Source organism: Lemur catta, chromosome 1 (genome assembly GCF_020740605.2).
Source record: "Lemur catta isolate mLemCat1 chromosome 1, mLemCat1.pri, whole genome shotgun sequence".
NCBI lineage: Eukaryota > Metazoa > Chordata > Mammalia > Primates > Lemuridae > Lemur > Lemur catta.
Window position 1 is genome coordinate 148,744,470 of NC_059128.1, and position 18,362 is coordinate 148,762,831.

Below are 18,362 nucleotides of genomic sequence, written 5' to 3' on the forward strand. Positions count from 1 at the left end.
TTGATCAGCACATTGTATCCTGAAAGCTGGACCTACAAAGAACCCACAGGCCAGTCTCAGAGCAGGGTTATCAGGGTCTTGGCTGATGTCGTTTCCACTCTGGGATACCTGCTGTGGGAACTGGGTCATGCAGCGTGGGGCCAGGGTGTCGTCTGCTCTGGTTGGTGTGGATACTGTTCATACATACTCTTTCACTGACGCGAGGCAGCCTGTTGCTTCTCGGTGGAGACATTCTTTTTCTTTTTAGAGGAGGAAGGGACAATGGAAGACACAGGAGGCAAGATAGGACACAGGCATCCTGGCCAGGTGCAGTGGCTCACGCCTGTAATGCTAGCACTCTGGGAGGCCGAGGTGGGAGCTTGAGCTCAGGAGTTCCAGACCAGCCTGAGCCACAGTGAGACCCCATCTCTCTACTAAAAATAGAAAAAAATTAGCCGGGCATGGTGGCACACACCTGTAGTTCCAGCTACTCGGCAGAAGGATTGCTTGAGCCCAGGAGTTTGAGGTTGCTGTGAGCTAGGCTGACGCCACGGCACTCTAGCCCGGGCGACAGAGCGAGACTCTGTCTCAACAACAACCAAAAAAAAGACACAGGTATCTAATGAAATGTTTCAGGAGAAAAATTTGAGAACAAGTGGTTTGGAATGGCTGATGATATACAAATTAGTATTCAGAGTGTACTCTATTCAGGGATAAACACAATTAGTGCACCCACATCCCTTTGATTTAATTAACTGGCAAATATTTGTGGCATTCTTGTGTGTATGGCACTGTGGAGGCTGCAAGTAACTATCTTCAAAGCAGACTCGTCCTGTGGGGAGCCTCTGGGTGAACCAGATTCATGGAAGAGAAACGTACAAAACATGTGTCCAGGCCCTGGGGAAACACAGATGAAGAAGACGGTCTGTGGCAGGGATGCCTAAGACAGTACAGTCAGGAAAGGCTATGGGGACCTGCCTGTTCAGGGAGGAAGCAATGTTCTGTGGTCTCCACCCATGCCTCACATGGATGGCTGGGGTCCAGCCTGAAGCTAGCTTGGAGGTATTCCAGGTCCATGCGGGTGTGGGGAGGGGCAGCGGATCTGTCTTAGTCAGTCCAGGCTGCTCTAACAAAATGCCTTAGACTGGGTAATTTAGAAACAAAAGAAATTTATTGGCAGTTATAGAGGCTCAGAAGTCCAAAATCAAGATGCCAGCAGATTCAGCGCCTGGTGAGGGCTTGCTCTCTGCTCCAAAGATGGTGCCTTCTTGCTGTGTCCTCATATGGCAGACGAGGCCAAAGAGCCTTTTTTTTTTTTTTTAAAGAAACAAAAGCAGTTGACTTTTATTTTTAAAAATATACATACATAGATAAAAGACTGAAAACAGATACACAAAACTGGTTTTCCTGTGGGAAGTAGGATTGGACATGGGAGAGGATAGAAAGATATTTATTTTTCTAAGTTAGAATATGTATTGTGTTTCTACAACATCTGTGTGTTCCTTTATTTTTAAATTTTTTTATTTTTAATTATTATGGATACATAATAGTTGTATAATGTTAAAGAAACTCTTATAGACGTAGGCCTAGGCAAAGAATTTATGAAGACCCCAAAAGCAATCACAGCAACAACAAAAATAAATAATTTGGACCTGATCAAATTACAAAGCTTCTGCACAGCAGAGATACTATCATTAGAGTGAATAGACAACCTACAGAGTGGGAGAAAATATTTGCATGCTATGCATCCTATAAACGGCTAATAACTAGAACCTATACAGAACTCAGGAAAATCAGTAAGAAAAAATCAGGGAGCTTTCTTGAGCCTCTTTTATAAGGACACCAATCCCATTCATGAGCATGGAGCCCTCATGACTTAATCTGTTCCCAAAGACCCCACCTCTTAACACTGTCACATTAGGTATTAGGTTCCAACATACGAATTCTGGGGGACTTCAACATTCAGACCATAGCAGGGCCTCAGGCTCAAGTCCCGTAAAAGGCTGTTGTTATTTAAGTTCTTGTCATTCCTGTGATTGACTTTTCTTTTCCCTCTTGTAATTTTCAGGCGCCAACATCACAGCTGCTTTCCTAACCCAGAGGAAGAGTGAGCCCAAAGGACCCTTGGTAAGAATTGAGGGTGAGGTGTGGAGAGACTGTTGACTTGTACCAACTTCATTGCAACCGTTGGGACAGAGAGGTTACATGCTGGGGGCAAGGGGTGGAGTGGATCCTTGATTTTTCTGGCTCTGGGGTCAGCAGCTGATGGCACTGTGGGGACATAGCTGTTCTAGACACATAGGTGACAGCAGAAATAATGCTGCTATTGACACTGAGGCCCTGCACTGGAGTGGAACAGACTGAGGACCAACGTGAATGGCCTGCCATAGTCCAGGCTCCATGCTCTTGCATCCTGATTTATCTGGTTTTCAGGGCAACTCTCATAAATTGTCTCCTTTTTCAGTGAGGCTCAGGGAACATACGTCACTTGCCAGGGTCATACAGCTGGTGGGTGGCCGGGCCAGGATCTGAGTTCAGGTCTGTGCTTCTTGACAGCTGTTTGTGACAGAGCTTCTCTACCTTTAAAATGTTTGGGGATCTTGTTAATCCCCAAGTGATTTGTAAACACAGCAAAATTTGATCTGCTGGGTCTTGGGTGGGGCCTGGGATTCTATATCTCTAACAGGCAGCCAGGTAGCTTTGAGAACATTGGTTTGCTGACCACCCTTTGAGTTGTGGGGCCCGGTGGCATGCTGTGTAGCTGGTGGCAAGATCCCAGCAGGTGTAAACAATCTGTCAGTCCTGCTCCCTCTGCTCTTCCCTTCTCCAGCTGAAGTTGTTATCGTTGTTGTTACTCAGCCCAGTTTAAGGGGTTATATCTTACGCCATCTTTGCAGCATGTCCCCTGTGTGCAAGCCTTATTTACAAAACAACCTTTTCTGAGTCACTGAGTGAACAGTGCAGAGCCTCCATTCACAGACTTTGGGTGGAGCTATTTCCTGGAACCTGAAACAAGAAGGGCCAGATTTCTTTTTCCTTCTCGAGCCCAGGAGCTTGGCAGGATGATGCCCAAGAGAAACATGAAGCATTTGGGACCTGCTTTGCAGAGTACTTGGATTGTCTACCTCATTCTAAGTCAACCTGAGAGCTGAAAATCTAGATTTACACAAAGGGTGAATTTGGAGCTGATTATTTTATAAACATTTTTTGCTGTCCAATTCCTTTGTCCAGTAAGACTTTCCTACTGTATTTAAACAGGGGACCAGTTAACAAAATTTTGATGTAGGTACAGCTTTTCAGAAGAGCTTATATTGTGTAAGATGAGATCTCACTTTGAGTTGGAGCCTGAGGACTGAGTGTAGCATGGCTGTTTTTGGAAGTGCTCATGGGTTCCCTGGCTCTGGAGTAGGCAGTGCATGTCAACTCCCTTGACACCTGTCCCTCGGTGGAGGGTGTGACAGGGAAGCCCTAGCATTGGAAGGTTGTAAATCCATCCTGAGCTCCACATCCTTTTCTCTTTTTAGATCAATTCTGAATTCTACACTGGCTGGTTAGACCACTGGGGCGAACCTCACTCGACAGTCAAGGCTGAAGACGTGGCTTCCACCCTCTATGATATACTTGCCCGTGGGGCAAATGTGAACTTGTGAGTGTTCATTGCCTGCGAGGAGGGAGCTTTCAGTAGCTGTGGGTTCACAATAAAGTACAATGTGTTCTCTTGTTTTCTTGTAGGTACATGTTTATGGGTGGGACCAATTTTGCCTATTGGAATGGTAAGAGCAATTGAACATCTGTTTGTAGAAAGCTTATGCTAGAATGTTTCTGTTGACTGATTTTGGGGGGTGTGCCCATAGACAATTTTTATTTTCTATTTTTGTTTGTCTTCTAAATTTTCTAATATATTAGAATTACCTATATAATTTTTAAAGATAATTAAAAAAAATTTTTAAGGTCATAACTTGAGCATTTAGAGCCTTATTGTTTTAAACCAGGCTGGTTGGGCAGGCTTCAGTCATGGTCTGTGATTGTGGCTTCTTTGTTCAGATATTCTGCTCTGGTCTTTTTTTTTTTTTTAACATCTTGCTACGATATGATTTACATATCATAAAATTCACAATTTTAAAGTGTATGATTCAGTGGTTTTTAGTATATTCACAAAGTTGTGCAACCATTGCCACCATCAAATTCCAGGACATTTTATCACTCCAAAAAGAAGCTCCATCCCCATTAGCAGTCACTCCACATTCTCCTTTGACCCATGCCCTGGAAATCACTAATCTACTCCTTTTTCCTATGGATTTACCTATTCTGGGCATTTTATATAGATGGAACCATACAGCATGTGGTCTTTGTGCCTGACTTCTTTCATTTAGCCCAGTGTTTTCAAGGTCTGTCCATTTTGTAGCATGTATCAGTACTTCAGTCTTATGTTGCTGAACAATATTCTATTGTATAGGTGTGCAATATTTGTCCATTCATTGGTTGATGGACATTTGGAGTATTTCCACTTTTCAGCTATAATGTTGCTATGGACATTGATGTGCAAGTATTTGGATTCCTGTTTCACTTCCTTTGGGTGTGTACCAAGGAGTAGAATTGCTGGGTCATATGGTAACTCTGTTTAGAGTTTGAGGAGCTGCCATGGTGTTTTCCAAAGCAGCTGCACCGTTGTACATTCCTGTATATGTAATTTTTTGGTGGGAAAAATCGTGGTAGATTTTTCTGCATTGTCATTGATTTCTGTGACAAATTATGCTATGTTGGCTTTTCTCTAAGCTCTCCTCTCCTCCTCCACATCTGCATTTTTCTCTCTGAATCATTTAGGTTGCTCTACTGTTGAGTTTTAGAGGCTTAGTTTGGGCCTAAATCTCTCAGGATCTGAAATTGGATGCTATCAAGTCTTAATGAAGATTCTCCTTTGAACTGCTATCTTCTTTGCAGGCTGGGACGGGCCATTGCTTACAAGCATTATCAATTTTATTACTATTACTAGAGACAAGAAATGAAGGTACTGCAAAACTCAGATGTCACTGCTTAAAAGATGACAGTGTGCCAGGGTTGGTGGTTGACATTTTAGACCTTCTCTGCGTATCTGTCTTCTCACTGAAAACAGTCAAGACGTGGTAGCGCCTTTCACACAGTGGACAGGACAGTCAAGGCTGTCAGGAATTCCACCTAGCTGCCGTGGATGAAATTGAGGCCGATCATCCCGTCTAGGAATAAAGACCGATATTTTTTGGAACTTTACAGTTCATGAAACAATTTTTTTAAATCTTCCTGTTTTATTTAAAACAATATATTCTTCTGAGAAAACAAATTTAGATAATATGAAAACTATCGCTCAGAAAATAGACGTTGTCCTTAATTCTCTCCCCTGCCTCTGCCTCCGCCATAATCAATAGAAGTCTCCTTTCTGCCTCTATTTTCTTATTTAGTCCTCATGTCAGTCTCATCTAGGCTAGGGATTATCGACACCACTTTATAGATAACAATAGCTGAGTGCAAAAAAAAAAGAAATGTCCACACATTTCCCGTTCAGCTGGTAAAAAGAGCCAGTACTCAAACTCAGGCCCTGGTGAGCTAGAGTCACTGCCCTTTGGACAACCCCTCGTGTCCCCAAGCCCCAGAGCCACCCCCACGCTAGCCCCGCTTGTGTTCTGCCAGGCCTCTCTGCCCAGTCTCTTTAGGGAAGTGAGGGAAGGCCAGTCTCTGCTTTGCCTCTAGCAGCTGTCCCTCAGGCCGGCTTCCCAGAGGAGAGCAGCGAGAGGAGAGCACCTGGGGGAGCTCCTCGCCCGTCCTACCCGAGGGAGGGTGCGCGTGCTTGTGCAGGGCTGTGCCTCCTACTTCATGCCTGTGTGTGGCTGCCTGCAGGAGCCAGGCTCTCCTGTGCTTCTCACGCAACGTGGGGAGTTGAGGAGTGAGAAGTCTCACCGTTTCTTTGGCTTTTCTACCTCACGCCTTCTCAGGTGGCCAGAGCAGTCTTGAGTGTACACTGTTTCTCTGTGGTCTGAGAACATGCAGAGCAAGAGTCCACTGGCAGAACCAGAACAGAGACCTAATGTCCCAGTCCACCCTTTAACCCGCTGGCCGGCTTCCCAGCCCGGGCTTCCCCAGCCTGTAGAGTTTGTTTCTGGAAGTCACACTTGTCCATCTCAGCTTGGCCACTGCTCATTGAACTCCTCCTCCATGCCTGTAATGTGCTCTGGCTGGGGCCTCGAGCACAAGTGAGGCACAGCCTCTGCTCCTGAGGTGCACACACTTCAGTGGGGAGCGAAAAACACAGGGCAGCACAGTCACTACCACATGAGAGGTAGCAGAAGGACCACAAAGAAGGTGTGTGCCTTGCAGCAAGGGATGTGGTTTTATTTTCTTTGTGTCTCAAGAGAAGGGATGTGTTTTAACCTATGCATCCCCTACGGCAGGTGGACCTGCTAACTGTCAGCTGTCTGATTAGTAAGAAATGGGGGAAAGTAACACGACCACATCAATTCAGTTGTTTGAGCAGTCCAAGTCTTTTGAAATGTAGATTGTGTGCAGAGAACTAATGAATACGTCTTTGAGGGCTGACCTGATCCTCAGCCTCTCTCATCTGTCACCTCCACCACCAATAGGGTCACCCAAGGTGGCTCCATCATTTGTGAGCTGTGTCTAAGGAATTTATTACTAGTCATAGGTGAACTGTCATATTTTGTACCTCATTGACTTACAAATTAGGTTGGACAAAAGATTATTCTAAAATAACTTCATTCTCATACACTTGCATTGCACAATGGTCTCTGCAGTAGAAGAGAAAGGCACAAAGCCTTGCTGGTCCCCAGATGGCAGCATCAGCACCACCTGGGGCCCTGTTAGAAGTGCGGAGTCTCAGACCCCACCCCAGACCTGCTGAATCAGAATCTCCAGGCTGGGGCTTAGGAGTTTGTTTTAATAAGTGTTCTATATGACTCTTACACAGAGTTAAGTTTTCCAAGTATTGCCCAATATTGCAGACAACCTCATGCCTGTGAACATCGTCTGCAACAAGGTTGGGAGCCTCTGGTCCAGACTCTGCCCCTTGGGCAATAATTGATTGCAGGGGTGTTTGCTTTTCTAGTCGTTTTCATTTTTCAGTACTGGCACTATTCATTGGTCTTTGTTGTAGGTAAAGTTCCCAGGGAAACAGACTCCGAGATTACCACGCAGGGTGTTTACTGGCTGTGCTCTCCAGAGCAACACCTATAACTGTGTGGGAGGCAGAGGGAGAAGTTGGGCTGTGATGCAGTTTCACGAGTGGCCTCAGCCGACCCGAGGGAGCTCTGCAGCCGGGGTGGCCATTTGAGGCGTGTTGGTCAGTTGTTGGGTACAGGCTGTGACTTTGGGTGAGGCAGCTCAGCAGAGGTCCGCATCTCAGAGATGTCAGCAGCCAGCAGCCCTCGCAGCTGGGATGCTGGGTGTGTGCCTTTGTCCTGACAGGGCTTCCAAGAGGCCCACCGCAGCCCCTCCACACTCTGTAGGTATTACAGGGGCCTCAAGGCTGCGTTTGAATCTCAGTGCACAGTCATCTCCCACTTTGGTCTGATAACCACTCATTTTTCTGCTGAGTGTTGGCCAGTCACCTGTGTCTTCACCCCTGACCTTATCTCCACTGCATAGTTTCAGGACATGAGAAAGACCAGGGATTGTGGAGCTAAGAGTCAGAGTTGTGGGTCATATCATAAGCCCTGCCGTTACCAGTTGTGAGATGTTAGCGGATTTCTGTGGGAAGCTTCGGATTCCCTGCTTGTCCAGTGGGCTGTTATCTGTTAGGATCACGGCTGTGAGCATCCACAGAGACAGTGGATGGGAAAAGTGCTTTGAAAACTCTGAGGTGCTTGGCAAATGCTACCTGTAGGAAGAAACTTATTCCTCTAAACCTTGCATCCTGAGGGCCACAGCTATGTCTCTCAAAAATTGGTTTTACTGTGTCCTTCATTTTTCTCTCTCCACAGTGCTGAGCCCATGCATCCCAAAGAACCTGTCCCAGGTAGTAGTAACTAGTGCATGTTTTTGTCTCCTAGGGGCCAACACACCCTATGCAGCACAGCCCACCAGCTACGACTATGATGCCCCCCTGAGCGAGGCTGGGGACCTTACTGAGAAGTATTTTGTTCTGCGAAAGGTTATCCAGAAGGTAGGTGCTTCCTATGGGCCGTGGTGGGCTGGTCTTGGACAGAACCTGCCTTGAACTCGTTGTGGCTCTGTAGACAACTTCTTCCCTGGAGCCTTCATGTTTAAAAGGATGGATGGAGGGAGCCTCAGCTAGACTTGGCTTTGCATCTTAGCCCTACCTATGGGCAAGTTACTCTATTGATCTATTAATTTATAAAACTGGGACTACAGCACCTGATTATAAGGATTATAAAGAACATATGTGAGCCATCCAGGACAGTCTCTGACACATGAATGTCCAATAAGTAGTAGGCATTACTATTATTTGTCTTAAAGGTAAGAAAACGTATGTCCACTTAAAGGCTGAAGTATGTAGGAAAAAGAAATCTGAGAACACTGTGAAGCACGGTGCAAGTGTGAGCTGTCAGTGATGCTTCATTTTCTATTTGGGGCAAGTGATCGCTGTTTCCTTCTGGCCTGCACCTGAGATGCTTAATTCTGCTAGCATTGTAACCTTTTGGGGCACCTAACGCACCCAGGTGGGGTTTCCTGTCTCTGCTGTGGGTTCAAAGAAAAACCCACAGTTTTTCTGCTCAGTCACCTGAGTTTTGAAGTTAAAAAACAAAGGTTTTCTGCCTATAAATGGGGTGATTTTTTTAAGTATCATATAGTCTAATTTTTAAGCATAAGCATTAAAATTTGTATTATGGTATATTCTAAACAAATAGAAAAATTCTATCTAGACTTAACTACTCTTAAAAGTTGTCCATTTCATCCAAATTTTCAAATGTATTGTGAAAATGTTGCTCATTTTATTTTTTTATTATGAGTTTAATCTCTGCAGAATTTATAATAACATCTCCCAAGGTTTCTCTTGCACATTTTTTCTCTGTTTCAAAGCTTTCTGTTCTGATCTTTATTATTTCCTCCCTTTATCTGAAGCTTAGCTTGTTAATCCAGACTTTCTTCTTTTCTAATATAAATATCCAAGGTTGTACGTTTCCTTCAAGTTCTGCTATAGCGCCAATCTCATAAATTTTTATGTGCAATATGTTTATTATTGTTTATTTCTAAGCATGTCTATTTTGATTTCTCTTTGACCCTTGAAATGTTCAGAAGTGTGTTTTGCAATTATTAAAAATAAGTGTTTTTCTAGATTGTTGGTTTCTAACATATTTACATTGTGGTTAGAGAATGTAGTCTGTATGATACCAATCCCTGGAAATTTGTTGAGCCTAATCTTAGAGCCTGACATATACCAATATTAATAAATAGTCAATGTGTGCTTGAAATGAATGTATATTTTATAATTGTTGGGTATAATATTCTATATACATGTTCATTAGATTAAGCTTATTAATGGTGCCATTGATGTCTTTGATATGCTTCCTAATTTTTTACAGTTTATTCAATTATATGTTGAGAGTTGTTCTCATGTATGTCTCCTTGTGGTTCTATCAGTTGTTGAGGTTATGTTATTGGGTATGCAAATTGAGAATTAAATCCTTCAGTATTTAATAGTAGAGGGATTATATAGCCCTTTAATAATGCTTTTTGCCTTGAAGTCTTTGTTGTCTGTTATTAATATAGCTTACTGCATTCTTTTGGTTAATATTTATTTGGTCTATGTTTCTCAGTGCTTTAATTTGAACCTTTTTATATCCTTTGTTTTCTTTACATATGTCCCGTATAAACAAGCTGAATTTTTAAAATAGCTAGTTTGAAATTTTTTGTCTTTTAAATGGTACATTTGTTCATTCTTAGCCATCATAATTCTTGATACATGTAGATTAATTTCAATCATCTTGTTTTATCATTTTTATTTGTCTACTTGTTCTGTTTTTTCTTGCCTTTATTTTCTTTTGGATTGTTTGGTTTTTTTTTTTTTTTCTTTAACCCCCTCTTCTGGTTTGGAAGTTATCCACAATATTTTAATTTTTTTAGTAGTTAACTCATAAGTATGTACAGATCAGTGAATTTAGACATAGTGAACACAGCCCTGTAACCAACACACAGCACCCCAGAAGCCCCACTCATGCTCCTTTGTAGTTATTAACACACACACACACCCCTGAGTTAACCACTATCCTGACCTCTGTCACCATAGATTAGTTTTGATTGTCTCTGGACTTCATATATTATAAATAAGTTCATACAATATGGACTCCTTGTGTCTCTCAAGGAGTTAACATGCAGTTTTAATAAAAGTTTAAAATTTATCAGTATCTTTACTTCCTCCATATTACCTCCTCCATATTACATTCCTCTTTAACTCACTGTAACTCCAGTTACATCCCTCTTGACGTGTATGTTACTATTGTCATGTATTTTAGTTCTCTGGGTTTAGTCGTCATGTACTTTAGTGCTCTCTTTAAAAAATAAAACCTATAAGGCATTACTGTAATGGTTTTAGATAGTGTTTCACTTTACCCACATGGTTCATTTATTCACAAATGATTTAACAAATATGTACCAAGTGCCCCTCTATGCGTCAGGTGTGGTTTTAGCTGCTTGGTATATCTAGGCCTCCGTGAAAAGGTGAAACTTGAACAAAGACTTTAAGGTGGTGAGAGAGCCATGTGGGCTATCCAGGGCTAGAACATTCCATTCCAGGCAGAGTTCACCCAGTGAGGAGGTGAGAAAGTGCATGGCATTCTTAAAGACTCACAAGGAGGCCAGTGTGGCTGGAACTTGGTAAACATGGGAAAGAGGAAGTAGGGGATGAAGTCAGAGAGATAAGTGGGGAACTGATCACACAGGGCCTTATAGACCATTGTGAGATGTTGGCTTTTATTCTGAATGAAATGGGGATCTGTTGTAGAGTTGAGCAGGGCAGATAAAGGATTATTCCAGCTGCTATGTTGGAACTAGACTCTGGGAAGCAGGATGAGGATAGAGCAGGAAGACCACTTAGAAGGCTTTGGCAGCCATTTAGGTGAGAGGTGATTTGTGGCCTATGAAGGTAGTAGGAACTAGTCGAATTGAGACTATACTATGAAAGTAAAGCTAATAGAATTTTCTCACGTAGAGTGTGAAAGAGAGTAGAATCAAGGTATCTCTGGGTGTTCGACCTGAGCAACTCAAAGGATAGAGTTGCCATTTATGTGGGGGAAGATCAGAAGTTCATTTTTGGATGTGGTAAGTTTGACTTTTCCAATATATGTCCTGGTGGAGATGTAGAGGGGGCATTAGATATACAAATTCACAGTTTGGGACAAAAGTCGAGGACCTTTGTCCTAGTACCACACTTTCTTTGTCCATTATTCCTTCTCGCAGTTCAATCTTTCCATCTGAGATCATTCCTTCTCCTGAGGTTTATCCTTTAGAATTTTAGTTAGTGGGCAAACTACCTTAATTATTCTTTGTCTGAAAAAATTTTTTTCACCTGCTTTTTCAAAACACAGTTTTTCTAGACTGACGGTTTTCTCTGAGCGTACTGACTTCTGCCTTCTATCGTTCCTCTTGAGAAGTCAGTTAACTCTACTCTGTCACTCCTTTGAAGTATTCTGTCTTTCCTCTCGGGCAGCTTCAAAGATTTTCCCTTTATATTTGATGTTGTAGTTTGTGTGTGATGAATCTCAGTGTGAATTTCTTTTTATTTATCCTACTTTAATTTTGGAACTTAGAAATCTGTGGTTTGGTATCTTTTTCACTAGTCCTGAAAAGTTTAAGACATTATCTCTTTAAATATTTGTTTCTATTTTTTCAAACAAAAAAATATCTGTTTCTAATATTCTCTCCCTTTTTTTCCAGGAACTCCTATTTGATGTTTGTTAGACCTTCTGATTCTAGCCTCCATGTCTCAGTCTCTTTTTCTCTTTCCATGGCATTCAGAATATCTTCAGATATGTTCTTCAATTCTGTTGTTTTCTCTGTAGCAGTTATAAATTCTGAGGTTAAACCTTTTCATTGAATTATTAAATTATATTTTTTATTCTCAAAGTACACATTGGCATTTCTAATTCCACTTGAATATTTTAAAATTCCCTTGCTATTATATACCCACATTCTTATTAAGCATATTAAAGGTATTTCTGTTATATGTCTGCATTTGATAATGCTACTATGCAAAGACTTTCTGTGTCCCGTTCTGCTTTTTGTTGTTTCTGTGAGCTCTCCCACATGACACCTTGTTTCTTTGTGTGTGTGTATGTGTTATGATTTTGACAGTGAGTTCGGTTTCTTGGATCTTTATCTTTAGGAATTATTTGAGATTTGGGGTGAAGGTGTGTTCTTCCAGAGAGAATTAGCATTTGCTTCTGGCCAGTACCAAAGACCACTACAGTTTAAATTTTAAAATCTTAGGTTGAGGGTTTTGTACTACAGAAGTAGTATGAATTTTGGCTGTGAATATATCTGAGGGATGATTGTGGATATGAATTTTCAAGAGAGATTTGTTTTCTACCCTATCTATTGCTATGTAACAAATTATTCCAAAACTTAGTAGTTCAATATAGTAAACATTATCTCACACATTTTCTGAGGGTGAAGAATCTAAAAATGGCTTAGGTAGATAGTATATCTAAGCTATTCCTAGAGTTATTTTTTATGTTTTTAATCAGTTTATGCAGTTATTTTTTATCAGCACTTTTAAGATACCATTCTACTGTTGTATGACTTCCATCATTTCTTTTGAGAAATCAGCTGTTATTTTTGCTCCTTTGATACTAATAGGTCATTTTTTCTCTAGCTGCTTTTAAGGTTTTCTCTTCAAATTTAGTTTTCAGAAATTTTCCTATTGTGTGCCTAAGCATAGTTTTCCTTACATACATCTTGTTTGAGGATTTTTGAGCTTCCTAAATCTATGACATTATTTCTTTTGTGGATTTTAGAAAATTCTTGACCATTATCTCATCAAATGTTATGTTGACCCCATTCTCCACCTTGCCTTTTGGGACACCAATTATATGTGTATTAAACCTTTTCACTATGTTCCATATATATTTTAAACTGTTCCATTTTTTTTCTATCCTTTTTTCCCCCTCCTCCGTACTATAGTCTAGATTTTTTTCTGACCTATCTTCTAGTTTACTAATCTTTTATCTGTGTCTAAGATAAACCTATATTATAGTCCTAATTTCAATTATTGAAATTATTCAGTTCTAGAACCTCCATTAGATTAAAAAATTGTTTCCACTTCTCTGCTGAAATTCTTAATCTTGTTGCATATGTTTCTCATCATTATTTTAAGGCTTTTTTCAGATTATTCCAATACCATAATATTTTGTGGGTCTGTTTCATTGGTTTTTTTTTTTTTTTTTTTGTCTCTTAGTTTTTGATCAGAGAGTGTTGTCTACAGTATGTTAGGGGGAGGAGGGTTTCCTCATTCAGAAGCTAATAAAATAAAAAGAGATAATTTAGGCTATATATTTTTTATTCCAAAGGAGATTTACTTTTATTTCTAACAGGCACTTAGGGTAGAGACAGATCATCTTAATTGCAATCAAGGATTAAGCTAATTTGAAACAACTGGGCTTCTATCTTTGTGCGGGCTGGTCTGTTTCTTAGGGATCTCAACTGAGAGCCTGAAGTGTTCACCAGGGTTCTTCCTCTCTGATGAGCTCTGATATTCAATTTTTATATTCCCAGCCTCATATGACTCCCAGAAGTTGTGATCAGCTTCCAGCCTCTCAGCTGGCCTTTGTGAATTAACAAATACCTTGATGGGAAAACTGGTACCAAATATCAGACTCATGTTATAGCATTTTCTGCTTTTTTGTTTTGTTTTTGTGGAATTATAACCACTTAATTCCTTTCTGCTTTGGTAGTCTTCTGATGCCTTCAAACAGATATTTTATCTTGTCCAATGTTTCTGGATGTTTTCCATGGGAATGTTTGTCAATAAAAAGCTAGTGTCAGAGATTTACTTGCCCCCTATGAGATTCCCTCAAACCTCCCCAGAATTTGTTATTCACAAATACAAGCACATTCAGAGCACAGGGAACTCCTTGCACAAATAATTTTTCTGAGACCCATAGGCTCATCTGCTTGATCATTATACAAATATTTATTTAGCATTAGTCTTACATTTCTGTGTTGAATGCTAGAAGTGAGTGATTAATATTAATATATCGGTCCAGCTGGGCATGGTGGCTCACGCCTGTAATCCTAGCACTCTGGGAGGCCGAGGCAGGCGGATCGTTTGAGCTCAGGAGTTCGAGATCAGCCTGAGCAAGAGCGAGACCCTGTCTCTACTAAAAATAGAAAGAAATTATATGGATAGCTAAAAATATATGTAGAAAAATTAGCCAGGCATGGTGGCTCATGCCTGTAGTCCCAGCTACTTGGGAGGCTGAGGCAGGAGGATTGCTTGAGCCCAGGAGTTTGAGGTTGCTGTGAGCTAGGCTGATACTACGGCACTCTAGCCCGGGCAACAGAGTGACACTCTGTCTCAAAAAAAAAAAAAAATATATATATATATATATACCTATATCATGGTCCTACAGTGGAGGGACTCACAGAAGAGAGAGAAATTTGAATTTTTATCTTTAAGCACCCTTCTTACTGAAGAGTTCCTCCAAATGGAATGAACCAGCTTTCAAGCAAGTTTTAAATAAATGGAAAATATGCAATTTAATACCTCTTTCACCAATCTTAGACTTTTTTTTTTGAAGAGTCACCTGGTATTGTGTGAGGGGCAGAGCCACAGAGTGGACAGGCTTTGGAGAGGGACAGAACAAGACTTAAGTCTCAACTTCAGTACTCTCAGTGGGCAAGGTACCCTGCCTCCACACCTGTGCAATAGGGTTAGCACTTCTTCTCAGGGGACAATGCATAGCAGCTATTTTTACTATTCTTTTTGTCTGCTTATCTCATTCTGAGTTTTCAAACTGGAGTTAAATACTTTTCTGGAAAGTTGTGTCTACTTGGCCTCAAAGCATCTGTGGGCAGTTTCCTTCAGTAGCTGCAGCAGTTGCATTGCTCAGTTGTTCCCAAGAAAATCCGAGCAGAGGTATTCCTCTGCCATCCTATTAGTTCTTATCTGGTATCCAGGCTCAAGGGGCATCTCATTCCAGAGTGGCATGCACACCTGTAGTGTTTTCTAGACTAGAGTTAATGATCCGTGTTTACTTTTGATGTCTCCTCTACTGCTGATTTTCCTGATTTGACTATAATGCCTGTTATAGGCTTTTGCTATATTTCACAAATCCCACTTCAGGTTTATCTATTTATTGTCAGAGCAGATTTGTTGAGATATAATTCATATACCATACAGTTCACCCATTTAAAGTACACAATGGTATGTTATTAGTTTTCTTAATTGTGGTAGAATATTTATAAAATAGAATTTTCCACTTTAACCATAGTTTTGTAAAGTCAGTGGCATTAGTTATATTCATAATGTTGTTTCAAAGCTTTTCCTTCACCCCAGACAGAAACTCTGTAGCCATTAAGCAATAACTCCCCATTCCCCTGACTCCCTAGCCTCTGGTAATTTCTGGTCTACTTTCTGTCTCTGTGAATTTGCCCACTTTAGATATTTCATATAAGTGGAATCATATAATATTTATCCTTTTGTGTCTGGCTTATTTTACTTAGCACAGTGTTTTCAAGGCTCATGTTATAGCATGTATCAGAATTTCACTCTTTTAATGGCTTAGTAATATTCCATTGTATCAGTATACCACATTTTCATGATCTATTCATCTCATTCATCTGGTGATGAACATTTTGGTTGTTTCCATCTTTGGTTATTTGGATAATGCTATATTGAACATCAAGGTACAAGTATCTGTTAAGTCTCTGCTTTCCATTCCTCTAGATGTATATCTAGGAGTGGAGTTGCTGATAGGTTTATTTTTAGAATATTTTTCCTGGCTGGGCATGGCAGCTTACTCCTGTAATCCCAACACTTTGGGAGGCAGAGGCAAGAGGATTGCTTGGGGCCAGGAGTTTGAGACCAGCCTGGGTAACATAGCAAGATACTGTCTCTACAAAAAATTAAAAAATCAGCCAGGCATGGCACCTGTAGTCCCACTACTCAAGGCGCTGAGGCTGGGGGATCCCTTGAACCCAGAAGTTGGAGGTCACAGTGAGCTATGATGACACCACTGCACTCTAGCCTGGGTGACTGAGTGAGACCCTAACTCTAAAAACAAACAAACAAAAAAGAATAATTTTCTTTCTGAAATAGTGAGCTGTTCTGTACCTAATGTGGAAAACAGTTACATGTGGTTCGTTGGATAAAATATCACTTTATATTTTGCCTGATCATAAGCCTACATTTTTATTCTTTCAGACTTCTAGCTACCATTTCCTGCCCTCACCTTCCCTGGAAACCCCTCACACTTTTCTTACCTTCCCTGGTTCTTCTGGCTGATGGCTGTGATAGTCTTATGCCACCACCCTTGATCCCTCTGTATGCAGCTGTTCAAGAGGGCCTGCTCTACAGACCACTGCTGGGACCATTCTGACTGTCACGTTCCAGCACCACAGCCAGGCAGGGGGATTTTAAACCTCAGTATGGATGGGCTGGGACAGGGATTTGTACTTGCAACCTCACTTGGATCTTTAACCACCTCCAGTTCTCTTTTTGCCCCTGATAGTCTCTTCTTCTCACTGTTCTAGTGTAAACCATCACTCCCATACTTTCTTCTAAGGTACAGGTGACATTAGCTCCTACATTACCAAGAAAATAAATGGTATTGAAAATGCCATGTTAGGGAGCTTGAGTGATAGGTAATAGGTGCCTTTGAAATATTTTAAGGAAGAAAATGATATAGTCAGATATGCATTTCAGAATGGTTATTGGGTGAGGCAACAAAAATGAATGTGTATTTACAGTGAGTAAAGAAATCATTACAGATTACAAGTATCTTAGTCTGAGCTGCTGTAACAAAGTATCATGAACTGGGTAGTTTATAAACGACAGAAACTTATTTCTCAGAGTTCTGGAGGCTGGAAGTCATCCAAGATCAGTGTGACAGCAGGGTCAGGTTCTGGTGAGGGCACTTGTCCAAGTTGCAGGCTGCCAACTTCTAGTCGTTCCCTCACACGGGAAAAGACAGCTAAAGAGCTCTCTGAGGTCTGTTTTATAAGGCGCTGATCCCCTCCCAAAGGCCCCACATTGTAATAACGTCACATCGGGGGTAGGATTTCAACATATGAATTGGGGGGGGCACAGACATTCAGTCCATAATGAAAAGTTTAAAAGATTAAAGTCATCACACTATTACAATATCACAAACATCACAATTTTTTTTTAAAAAAACATACCTTGGATTTATTAACTGCTTGAAAACACCTCTGCCGTCCTTCTTTCCCTACCTTCTCGTAGCTGTTTTATTGTCTCTTCAGGTGGCAACAATGTCGGTAATGTTTTTTCTAGAGAGACTAGAAATCTTTCACTTTAGCATGGCCGATTGAAATTTGTTTAATATTGATAGTTAAAAAAAGAAAAACTTCACATTTTGTTATTGATAACATTATATAAATGTTTAGGATTGTTACCCAAAATTAGGAAAAGACCTCTCAAGTTCTTTCATATGTGAGCTGTAATATTTGGAAGAAATTTCCACAGACAGGTCTGGCCCCATACATTTCAAACCTTGTTTCTCCTCCACAACCCACAGACTTCTGGGGCTGGGTGTCTCAGGGCATGATTGTGTTGCTCTGTGCTGCTAAGTGAGTCTGCACATTGGGAGTTAGGAATAATCCATTAGCAATAACTTACCTGCTCATAGAGGCAGCAGTGAGCCACATAAATATATCCTCCTACACACAAATTAAATAAATCTTCACCTCAACTGCTCTTCAGGTAGATCCCAAAGATGCCTGTAGTGTAAAGCCTATGAGGACATGTGACACCAGGAAGCGGGAGCAGAAAGAGACAAGGGTCTTAGCCTGTTGTGGTCAAATTAATTACTTTTCCAAATTTAGGAAAACATATGCCAATATAAATGCAGCACTAGGATCCTTCCCTTGGGGCATTTCTGGATGCAGAAGATAAGTCAGGCGGCTGCTGCAGTAACCTGCCTGAGATGATGGCAGGGGCGGCAGGGAGTGGGGAGGAAGCAAGAGATTTGAAAAATATTTAGGAGTTAAGATTGGTAGGACTAGGTGATCAACTGAATGCAGGTGTGAGAAAGAGTGAGGAGTGTTGATCTGTCCTGGTTGCAACCTTAGTTGGATAATTAGGTGGATACTGGTGTCAGCAGCTAAGATAGAGGATTGCAGAGGAGGAGCATAGGCAGGGAGAGGGAAGCAAGGTCACTGTGGGCTTGTTCAGCTCAGGATGCCTCTGGGGATATCCAGGT

The 18,362-nt window shown here is 41.2% G+C and overlaps 1 protein-coding gene across 1 annotated transcript in view; it reads left to right on the forward strand.

The window, feature by feature from the left end:
• GLB1 (galactosidase beta 1) overlaps nucleotides 1–18,362 on the forward strand; it is an 85,455-nt gene that overhangs the window by 31,044 nt on the left and 36,049 nt on the right. Inside the window, exons 7-10 of the mRNA XM_045537423.1 lie at nucleotides 2,048–2,106; nucleotides 3,504–3,625; nucleotides 3,712–3,752; nucleotides 8,016–8,128. Coding sequence (XP_045393379.1) covers nucleotides 2,048–2,106; nucleotides 3,504–3,625; nucleotides 3,712–3,752; nucleotides 8,016–8,128 — 335 coding nt within the window. The remainder of the gene's footprint in view (nucleotides 1–2,047; nucleotides 2,107–3,503; nucleotides 3,626–3,711; nucleotides 3,753–8,015; nucleotides 8,129–18,362) is intronic.